Consider the following 11,857-nt stretch of genomic DNA (forward strand, 5'->3'; position numbering starts at 1 on the left):
CAAATCACAGGTTTATCTCATAAATTTTCCTCACTCAAGGATATGTTTTATAATAACCATATCAACAACCAATAAGTCTTTCTTTCAGTCATTTTTTAGTACTTTATGTTTTTCTCATCTCACTCATTATTACTGTCGTTCTTTGTCCAATCCTAGTTATCATTCATTTCTTTATATTTGGACTTTCACTGTCCAACTGTTACTGCCTCGTTTTTGAACTGTTACTGTCTGACCTCTCCTCAGATTTTTAACTATATCTGGAGTTATAGAACTCCGATTCAAGCGAAATTTGTGGCGTTGTAAAGGTAAGACATGAGGCTACAAGTTCTATGTTTGAGAAGAACCCAGTTCTGCCTCTAAGGTAGTCAAAATCGCTCATTAACAAACGCTTGGACTGTTACTGTTCAACTGTTACTGTCCATTTTTGAATTGTTACTGTCTGACCTCTCCTCAGATTTTTAACTATATCTAGAGTTATAGAACTCCGATTCAGGTGAAATTTATGGCGTTGGAAAGGTAAGACATGAGGCTACAAGTCCTATGTTTTGGGAAGAACCCAGTTCTGCCTCTAAAGTAGTCAAAATCGCTCATTAACAAACACTTGGACTGTTACTGTCCAACTGTTACTGTCCATTTTTGAACTGTTACTGTCTGACCTCTACTCAGATTTTTAACTATATCTAGAGTTATAGAACTCCGATTCAGGTGAAATTTATGGCGTTGGAAAGGTAAGACATGAGGCTACAAGTCCTATGTTTTGGGAAGAACCCAGTTCTACCTCTAAGGTAGTCAAAATCGCTCATTAACAAACGCTTGGACTGTTACTGTCCAACTGTTACTGTCCATTTTTGAACTGTTACTGTCTGACCTCTCCTCAGATTTTTAACTATATCTGGAGTTATAGAACTCCGATTCAAGCAAAATTTATGGCATTGGAAAGGTAAGACATGAGGCTACAAGTCCTATGTTTTGGGAAGAACCCAGTTCTGCCTCTAAGGTAGTCAAAATCGCTCATTAACAAATGCTTGGACTGTTACTGTCCAACCGTTACTGTCTATTTTTGAACTGTTACTGTCTGATCTCTCCTCAGATTTTTAACTATATCTAGAGTTATAGAACTCCGATTCAAGCGAAATTTATGGCGTTGGAAAGGTAAGACATGAGGCTACAAGTTCTATGTTTCGGGAAGAACCCAGTTCTGCCTCTAAGGTAGTCAAAATCTCTCATTAATAAACATCCAAAACTATAATTTCTATGAAGGAACTTGATCCTAATTCCTTCATTCTCCTACCCAAAATCTCTTTGAAGGTCAAGAGACGAAACTAGTCCAGATTCATCAACCTTTCCATTTACACACAACACATGAAGTTCTTTACTTTAACAACTCTTACTCTCTTTTTTTTCCTCAATTCAAGTCTAAGAACTCAATATATAAATTAACATCCAGGCATCAATTCATAATCGACTTGAAATGACTCATAAGACCAGGTTTAGAATATCTTACCTGATGCGAATCAAGGCTTCGAACCCTCCTTTTCTTTCTAATGACAGCCGACCCTCCCCTCTTCTCTTCTTATTCAATTTTTTTCTTGTTAATCCCTTTCCCACCAGGGTTTATTTTACCTATAACCCTCAATCTGGGATGGGTTCTTGAAATTTTGGTGTTTCTCTCTTAATTTCTAAAAATAGATATAAAAACTCCCTCTTTTCTTTCTTTACGTAGCTGCAGATCTGTTTTTGGTGAGAATAAGAGTATTTATGCTCTATAATTATTCTTATTTGCATTTAGGCCCCATTTTCTTTAAGTGTATTGGTTCTTACCCCCACTTCTTTTTAGTTTAGTTTATTTTCTTTAATTTAATTCAGCCTTGGTTTTTCTCGGGATTTACAATCTCCCCTTCTAATAAAAAATTTCATCCTCGAAATTCAAGTTACGTACCTATGTCGGAGAATAAGTGCGGAAACTTTTCCTTCATCTCGGATTCTCTTTCCCATGTTTCTTCTTCTATTTGAGAGCTTCTCCACAATACTCTCACCAAGGGAACTCTTTTATTCCTCAACAATTTCTCATCTCGATCTAAGATCTTGACGGGCTTAGTTTTCATGGTTAGATCCCCTTTAATCTTCATAGGAACTTTTGGTTCTTTCTTTTCATCTCCAATTCTAGATAATTATCACAAGCACAAATCCCATTTTTATAGGCCTAAAATTTCTTACGCAAAATAATTCATCTTTTTTGGATTTATTAGTTTTGTAATAAAAAGTATAGAGTTTTAAAACCTCTCCAACAATCACTCCATTAGCTAGAATTTTTTTTTAGTTTAAAAAATTATTGTTAAGGCAAAATTAATTCAATTCAGAGTTGTTGATCTTTATCATTTATAAAATAATGGTTAATATTACCATAAAAGCTATAATTTTATTTAAAAATTGTAGCACAGCATGATAATGTTTTTAATATCATCTCAATAATTTTATTTAGAATAGAATTTTATTCTGTTTTTTTTAAGACAAAAAATTGATTGAAAAGAGAAGAAAAAAGGTGACGGGCAAAAAAAATCAAGCCCGGGTGCACCTAAAGTATGTAAAAATGCATTACAGAGACAAAATATGTAAAAAAATAAAAACTTTAGGTACCAAAATAAACTTTTTTGTTCCCTAGGAACAATATAAAAAAAATGCATCGCTTCCCTGTAATGCAATTCACGGTTGTTTTATGTCCAGGGAACGACTAAGATCTACAAAAATCTTTTAGTTTATTTTACTAGTTTGTTATCCACAAGATGTCGCAGGGTCATTTTAAAACCTGCATTTATTTGATTATATGACTATTAAAATAAATATTTGAAATAATTTCAATAATTTGACATAGCCATGATTTTATTTTTTTTATCAACAACATGGTTTTTTCAATACAAACTTAAAGAAATTCAATAAAAAATCCTAATAATTGAAATGATTTAAATTTAGGAGAAAAAAGATTATTTCTTTAGACAAATCCCTTTTTGTTATTCATTCAATTCTTTTTTATTTTTTTGAACAATGCTTTTTTTATTAGAAGCTTGTTTCTTCATATAAAACCTTATCATGACTTGTAATGTAATTTTCAACTAAGAAAAAAAATTAATATCTTATTTTTTATGTGATGGTATAAAAAATTAAATAATTTGAGTTTTGTATATAATTATTTATAAAATAATTTATTAATATTATTGAAAGAAGCTCTAATCTTATTTGAAGACTATGGTATAATCAAATAATTTTAAAAATAAGTTTTATAATTTTATTTAAAGATAATTTTATTAAATAAAAAAAATATAAGGAAAAAAAACAAAAGGTGAAGGGTCATCATGCCTATGTCCGGAAGGAAGGGCAAAATACATGTAGTCTACCTTATTTTAAAAAAAAAATTAAATAAATAGACAACATATTATCTGCTTGGATAGACTACATATCGCTATTAGTATAATTTCTGAGTACTAGAAGAGTCTGAGTTTTTCGAAACTCTAAAATTAAAATTCCAACATCTTTTCATTTAAAAATACCTAAAAATATATATTAGCAACCTTGGTAACTGTATTTACAATCCCAAAATATCATTTAATCACTTAAAAAAATCATAAATCAAGCCAAACAAAAAGGATTTACAGACCTCATTCTACTTTTTTTTTCATAGTTAGAGGAAAAATACCACCTCCATTGAATTTTTCTTTAACCATTTGTTTGGAATTGTGGTTGAGGTTGTGGTTTAAAGTGTTTTTTGCTTAGAAATGCATCAAAATGATATTTTATTTATTTTTTAAAAATTATTTTTTAGATAAGCACATCAAAACGATTCGAAAACATAAAAAAATTAATTTTTAGCAAAAAAAATTAATTTTTTTAAAAACACGGATTAGACCACATTTCCAAACAATCCTTAAAATTAATTCATTAATGCCAAGATCAGTCTCTTTTATGGCTAGCTAAAATATTTATCTTCTTTGTTTTTCAATGACTTTCTTTCTCTTTTCTTAGAATCTAGAAACAAAAATATAATGAAAATGAAGTTTGAAGACTAAAATGAACAAAACAAAAACTACATAGATCGAATATGAAAAAAAAGAATTGAAAACTATAATGATCAAAGTGTAAAATGAACAATGTTTTGTTTCTTACTGAACAATAGAGATTTCATAGGTTTTATCAATGCTTGAACAATACCAAAGCTATAATAAAATGCTATGATCTACTTTTAGGTATGGTTAAAGATTAAAAGCACCTTTATTGACTTTCTCTCTTTATAACAAACTCATTGACATCAAAATTGATCTCTTTGTGAGATAAATATGGATGAGTGAAAACTTTCTCTCTCCTTTCTTATAATATAGGAATTGAAATATTATAAAAATGAAGTTTCAAGACCAAAACTAACATACTTTAAACTAGAAGGACCAAAAATTAAAAAATTAAAAGCTTTAGAGACTAGAGTATACAATTAATATTGTTTTATTTGTAGGTGAATAATAGAGATTGCATTGTTTTTCTACTGAGTAATCCACAATATTTTATTTCTCTTTGAACAAAATCAGAGTTACAATAAAGAATCTAGCTCTTTTAATATATTTACAAAATTTATGCCTTGTGTGGAGGTTTTCAAAATCTTTTTTCATTTAGTTTTGTGGTAATTAAAATTGATATTTGTAAAAAAAAAATACAATGATTTAAATTGTGGAGAAAAAAAATAGTTTGTTAGGTGAGTTTTTCATTTCTTATTCATGTATTTTTGTTTGACAAGAACAGTTTTTTTTTTAATTAGCATGTTTTTGAATAAAAACTAAAAATAATTAAAATAAATATTCATAAAAATATTAATGATTTGAATTAAAAAATAAAAAAGGTATCTTTTTCAACTAAAATTCGCTTTAATTATTCATGTATTTTTTTCTAGAAAACATGTTTTTTAATAGAAGTATTGTTTTTTAAATAAAGATTTATCATGATTTGAAAAGCAATTCTCATTAAAAAAATATAAAAATCATGAATCAATAATTTGTACACAATAGAAGAAAAACATAAAAGAATAATTAATCACCAAAATTATGTAAAACATATACAATAAAAAATAAAAAAATAGTTTCATTCTCATTTAATATTTATGAACATTTTTTTAAAAAAATTGCATGTTACCTTCTTATATCATAATTCACAAAGTAATGGTTCATTTTACCATTAAAAAGCTTTTATTCCAAGCTTTATTTTTTCTAATATTCCTTTTTTAATAAGAAACAATAGGCGCCACATTCTAGTTTGAATTTTGACTATCTATGATGATTTGAATTTAAAGTATGAGTTTGACGACTTTAAAAAAAAAAATTTAATTTATTTTCATTTAAAAATATTATATAAAAAAATATTTTAAGAACCTTATTAAACTCATTTTAACCCCAAAACATTCTTTAATCTGTCTAAACATCTAAAATCAAACCAAATAAAAAAAAACTTTTTAAGTCTCGATTTATGTTTTTAACAAGATAAAAATTCTAAACCATCTTCATAGAATTCATTTTTGTAAGACAAACTCGTTGATAATAAGATTGATCTTTTTCATAACAAGAATGTGACTGACTAACCTCTTTTTTCTTTTTCTTTTTCTAACATCTCTCAACTCTCATTGACTAATATAAATAAATTAAAAAAAAAAAGGGGAAGTCCAAGATTGAAACTTATAATTCTAAGACTATAGGGATTAAATATGCATAAATTAGACTTTAAGGACGAAACTAGATTTTTATGTGTCTTTCGAACAATAAATAATATTTTTATTACTAATTTTGATCCTTGTATCTTTAGTTTTTTTTTAACTATAAATTCAATGTTTAGAACAATGAGCATACAAAGAGAAGCAAATTTAAATTTAACTTGCAAGAATACAATAATAATAACAATGATAATGATATTCATGATCAAAATAAAATAAAACAACAATGTTATTTAAAAGTCCTGTCCAAATTGAGCACAATAATGTACCATTGTTATTTTTTAGTATATAGTGGTAATAGTTAACAACAGTAATAATATGATATATCAGCCCAATATCCTCTCTATCAAAGCTACACTTATTTAACTAGCACTTTATAATGGGTTGGATTTTTTTATAAAAAAATAAATGTGTATGTTTTTTTAATTTTTTTAAAAAAAATCAAAATCAAAAAACTTATATAGACATCTAATAAAATAAATTGAGAAATATATGTGTTAATAAATAAAAAGTCACTAACAATAAATAAAGATGAAAACTAAAAAATTGAAATTCACAAATAGACCAAGATATTCGGTCTTACAACTTGGATCTTCGAGACAGTTGTCTTTAACAATTTTGTTAACAAAAATTATTTTTTTATTTAAATAAGTGATAATAAAAATAAACACACATGAAATTAATTAAATAAAATAAAAGAAAAAAGGCATATTATGCATGGTTACACATATTAAAAATATTATCCTAAAATAATTTTTTTAAATGAATTTAATTTATATAAAATATAAAAAAAATTATAGATGAATTAAAATAATATATCAGAAAATTAAATGCATATAAAATAACTAAAAAATAATATTTATTTAAAAAAGTCTAGATAAACAAAATAAAAGAGAAATGAGGTATTATTTACATATAAATTTAAAAATTATTTTGTAAATATACATATAAAAAAGGGCATTAATAAAGAAAATATATATTTTTTTAAATCAGGCGATGCTAGGTCTGGCTAGCGTGCTTGTGCTTTAATTGTTTTTTTTATGGAGAGAACGGCATGTCATGGGCCCTAATTTTTTTTTTTTGAAAAATAATAAGTCGGTCAACACGTTGTCTGATATAGCTCAATTTTTAGCTACCATAATGGCCAGAAAAACAAGGAAAAGTTTTTTTCGACAAACCGATTTTCTATCTATTTTTGACCCAAAATACCTAGAAAACATCTTAGTCAACTTAATAAACTCATTCATTACCTCAAAAAACCTAAAATAACCATCCAAAAAACTAAAATAAAAAATCTTACCAACTTAAATTTGTTTTTCTAGGCATTTCAAGGTAAACCATTTTTTATGGTTAGAATTGATAACAATAAAAATTTTCTCTAGCACTAGATGAAGCAACTTTCTCTCATCTCTCTCAAATCAAGAGTTAAAAAATAAAAAAAATAAAAGTTAAAACCAAAATTGATCTTGCCCATAAATTTTGAAAACTAAAAGAACCCAATATTTTTAATTTGAATTTCACCCAAAATATGTTATAATGCCCTATGTTTTTCACTTTAATCTCTGGTCTTTCAATCCCATCTTTCCTCTAACAAATTGGCCTATAATTTGATTCAATAAGAGTCAAATTAAAAATAATAACAAAAAGGACAAAAGAAATACACTTAGATTTATAGTTAATAGTTCATAATAATAGTTAACAAGATGAGTTTCTACAGCACAGCCTCAAAACTTGTCCAATGTATCACTTATTCACAAGACCGACGGAAGAAAAAAAGGGCTAAGCCCCCTCATACGCATCCCAAGGAATGAAGTCCATCTATCAGGCCCCAGAGGAGCAATCAGATCGACTACAGGCCCAAAGACCCAAATTTCCATTTGCTCCCAGCACAAAATTCGAATAACATAAACGCTGAGAAATCTGAAATCCAATAACAGATAAAAAATTGCACAGGCCTAAAGGAATTCTAAATATTACAATAATGATGCACGAACAGAAGGTAACAAGGCCAAAAGGAAAAAGGTGGTAAGCTCAACCATCCATTAGACTATCACAGCCGGCTTCCCATGGCTCCCTCCAGTTTTGTCCTCAAAAATTCTACATTACAGATTGGAAACCTCAAGAGATATTTGAAAAGCAAATTGATAGAGCACCTTTAGATAAGCCTAAGCTCATACTCGCCGGCCATTGTTATGTATCTCACCCATGGGAGGGCCTGATAACCACTTTTCTCAATAATCTTCAGGTATCGAACCTACAAAACATCAACATTTTAATCAGAGATTAAATTACCTAAACTTGCTAAAGCAGTATTTTTGGAAATTTGAGCATGATTTATAAAATGAACATTTAACAAAATAATCGCTTATAGCAAGTTCCAAAATTCAAGCCATCCAGTGGACCAGTCATGTTTGAGAAATAAAACAGATTTCTTTGAAATCGTTGCTAACCTACACATAAACTACTAAGATTAAAAACTCATCAATTTCAATCAGTTCTTTTTCAACAACGCCACAATAAAAAAAAAATCTGCTTTTCAGAAAAAGAAATTTATTTATTTGTATTTGTTGGAATACAATGTGAAGTTCAATTTAAATCATGCTCCACATTAGTAGGGACATCTACATTTTCGATGAGAGAAACAGACGTGTTGCAGATTTATCGGTTATCCATTTGGAAATTAGAAGTTAAAAGATATAGACAGATCCTGTATTTCCCCATCTTGGTGAGACATGATGTTGCCACTCGCACACTCTGGATTATGAAAACAACAATTCTAGATCCCATTACACAAGAATCCAAACTTTCAGGTACCACAATTCATAGTTTGGGGTAATCAACACCAGCCCTGATTTGGAAATCTTGGCCCCTTTAACGTCATCCAAATTTAGACAAAAGAAAGCAATTCCAGAATGAACAACTCCATGATAATTGGTAAGTCTCGTCTCAGTCGGAGAGGCAGTGAGAAAGAGAGTTAAAGATATGCCATTCACCACCGGATATCATAAAATACAACAAACAATTGTGTTTTTCAAGGTGTACCTGTATTCCTGAAACAGTAAAATATGGTATTTCAAACTTCACTCGTATAGGAGCTTTTCTCTCAGGAGTTGCTTCTTCGGCAGTTATACTGGGAAGACTGAACTCTGCCCTCAACATGTACTCCTAGATCACATTTAAATGCAAATAGAATCCAAACAAGGGTGGTTACTAATACAAACTACAGGCCAAGGTTAACAAAGACTACAAAATGATCCCATTTATTTTTGGGAAAAAAAGAAAATACCTTCCCACCAGGAAAAGATTTAATTTTCCACAATAATGCATCATTTTCAGGTGCATATGATGCAGACCCCATTGACGTCCGAATATTAGGATTGGAAACATCGACTGACACCGGCAACTCAATCTCAACATTTGTTGCTGTACTGTGCAGTTAAATTTTTTTGAATACTCAGGAAACATAAACATTAGCAAACCTAAAACTCTGATCTATAGATTAAAAGGAGACTTGGTTACATATTACTGGTAAAACTTCATACCTACGCTCCTTGAACTGGCTCCTAGCCTTTACCATTATCTCAACACGACTTCTTGAATGCCTTTCAACTTGAGCTTCTACCCAAATCAGAGGCTTTACCTGAAACAAGGCATAATGGAACTCATCAAATGCTCAGAAAAGTAACCAAGGTGGTTGTCTTTTTCTTTTTAAGAAAGATCTCAAAAACTACAGAATGAACCTGAGTGCTGAGTCTATATGTCATGAGATCAAAAGCCCCATCAGGTGGTATAAATGATATTGTCCGATCATTTTCAAATCGAGCCAAACGCACACACCTGAACCAAATTGCGTATTTAGTTTCAAAAGGTCTAGATTGTAACGAGTAACCTTCACTCATAATAAATTGGCATCTATTTCCATGAGTAACAACTGTACAAACCAACACAAGAATTCAAGTAGACCAGAGAATTAAGCTACATACTGATGAAATTTGATGTCCTCCAAATCAATGGCCTTTCCCTTTGTTGCCCGTCCTTGGGCCTCCAATAAAACTCTATCATTTAGGCCAAGCTTACACTCAGGCATGCCGCTGCAACATAACCATGGAAAACTTGTAATTAAAGGTAAAGTTCTGTGCAAGTCACGTCACACTTTGAAGGTACACATTAATACATTTATAGAATGGAGTCACTTCATGCAATATTGCTAAATAGTGGAACTAACTCCAAAGTTCCCTTTCTGAGACAGTATGGCCCCATAGAATTGGGTGACATCATAATGAATAGATGGTTCTGTTTTTAGAAAAGTGAGCATGTTCTCCCATTTCAACTGTGTTACCAAACAAGTTAATTGTTGCATTATATAACTTAATATATTGGAAAAGAAGAAAAAAGTTGTGTTTTCCAGGAAAGTTTGTTGCAAGGAACCATGAGTTTGATTGACAAAAACAAGAGTCACAAAGTACTACATTTGGAAACAATTTGAAAGAAAGTAATGGTCTAGTCACAAAATTTCTCTACCACATTAATCAACAACAATACTAGCTGGCATATTAAACTAAGAGTTCAACAGCAAAACTTACAAAAATTGTGTAGCACTTCAAGAGCAGCATCACTAATGAGTGGGACCAAAAATTCATCAATACAAATACTTTACAGACCAGAACTACAAATATCTGCTTAACAAAGTAACATATATACCAAACAGCATCTGAATATCCTAACAGTTATCTTCACAAAACAAGCATGCAAGTACACTACCTTAAAGAATAACAAGCTAAACCGTAAATGAACCAAGAAAAAACTACCAGCAATGATTAATTCCAGATAACTGATTGTTTCTAACTGTACCTTAGATACGTTCTCATTTTTAAAGCCCCCACAACATCAGACCTAATCACTTGTCCATTGCTGTTGACAAGTATATTTACACTCTCAACAACATCCAAGAAAACCTGAGCAAATAATAACAAAGCTTCATCATCATCCAGTAATATTAATTATTCAATTAAAAAAAACAAGTTGCTCTGACAAAAAAAAGAATGAAAAGGATGAGAAAATACTTCATTCTTCTTGTAATTTATCCCTTCGCTGCGCCAGGACACTGCATTAGTGACAGCCATGGGAGGCCTCTGTGAAGTTTCCATCCTGTAGGCATTAGTCTTGATAAACTCGCTAAGAATTTTTGCTTCGGTATACTGAGGGTAACCAAAGTCCATCATTTCATCAAGTAACTCGTACTGACAAATGCACAACAAGGCACCACCCCTGTCATTGCCTCAATAATAATGATAATAATATGTTTTGAATCAAATGAGCAACAAAATTCATTATAAAACCTACCACTACCACAAAGTTATCCCTGAGTGATTCCTCTTCTAATTCTTCAAAATAATGCTTAAAAACCTAAAAGAAAAGGGGAAAAAACTATAATTAACATAGAAATGAAATTATTTTATTTATTAAATAAGAAACGGCATGGAATTGATAATTATAATAAATTACGGAATTACATCAACAACGCGGTGGAGAAAGGAGAGGAGGCTGGCAGCATTACAATTCTGCCTTGATGCGGTCATTAGATAAACATTGCTATGTTGTATGTACATGTAAGAGACTCCATTATCATACACTACTGGATCTTGAGATTGCGGATCTCCCTGTACTCAACCATAACCATAACCATAACCAGATCCACTCATTCATTTAATTAATTAATCAATTGAATTGAAGTAGGTGCAAAATAAATGAAGGAGAGGAAAGAGACCTCCTTCTCGATGAGCTTGGTGAAGAAGCGCTCGGCCTGAACGGCAGAGACATCGCCACGGTAGTCGCGCCACACAAGAACGCGCCCCTTTATGTCTAATAGAAACAGTGCGGAGGCTGCCCCGGCCATACTAGATCAGATCCGATGGTAAGGCTGCTTAATTAATTGGAATGACGATCGATGGATGATAGCAATCCAACTTCAGAAGGTTTCATTTTAGGAGCAGATGCATTATATAGTTGCTAATAACTAGAATCATCATCGCCAGCTCCCTCTCTCTTTTGTTTGATTTTTTTTTTCTTGACAGCTGAACATGCTTTCTCTTTTACTAGCTAATTAAACCTCGTTTG

General features: G+C 30.5%; 1 protein-coding gene across 1 annotated transcript; it reads right to left on the reverse strand.

Moving 5' to 3' along the window:
* Nucleotides 1-7,386: 7,386 nt before the first annotated feature.
* LOC7492384 (AP-1 complex subunit mu-2) lies at nucleotides 7,387-11,857 on the reverse strand. Its single transcript, XM_002314568.4, has 11 exons — nucleotides 11,508-11,857; nucleotides 11,254-11,400; nucleotides 11,084-11,146; nucleotides 10,804-10,980; nucleotides 10,592-10,695; nucleotides 9,724-9,831; nucleotides 9,481-9,577; nucleotides 9,283-9,380; nucleotides 9,027-9,168; nucleotides 8,783-8,905; nucleotides 7,387-7,994 (listed from the first exon to the last, which is right to left on the reverse strand). Exons 1-11 carry the CDS (start codon nucleotides 11,634-11,636, stop codon nucleotides 7,896-7,898), a joined length of 1,287 nt encoding a protein of 428 aa, XP_002314604.1. The 5' UTR covers nucleotides 11,637-11,857; the 3' UTR covers nucleotides 7,387-7,895.

The sequence above is a fragment of the Populus trichocarpa genome, chromosome 10, assembly GCF_000002775.5.
Source record: "Populus trichocarpa isolate Nisqually-1 chromosome 10, P.trichocarpa_v4.1, whole genome shotgun sequence".
NCBI lineage: Eukaryota > Viridiplantae > Streptophyta > Magnoliopsida > Malpighiales > Salicaceae > Populus > Populus trichocarpa.

Coding starts and splice junctions, on each gene's coding strand:
- LOC7492384 (XM_002314568.4), bottom strand. CDS start 11,636: ATGGCCGGGGCAGCCTCCGCACTGTTTCTATTAGACATAAAGGGGCGC. Junction 11,147..11,253: donor TTCTCCACCGCGTTGTTGAT/GTAATTCCGTAA, acceptor CTTTTCTTTTAG/GTTTTTAAGCATTATTTTGA. Junction 8,906..9,026: donor AATCTTTTCCTGGTGGGAAG/GTATTTTCTTTT, acceptor AATGTGATCTAG/GAGTACATGTTGAGGGCAGA.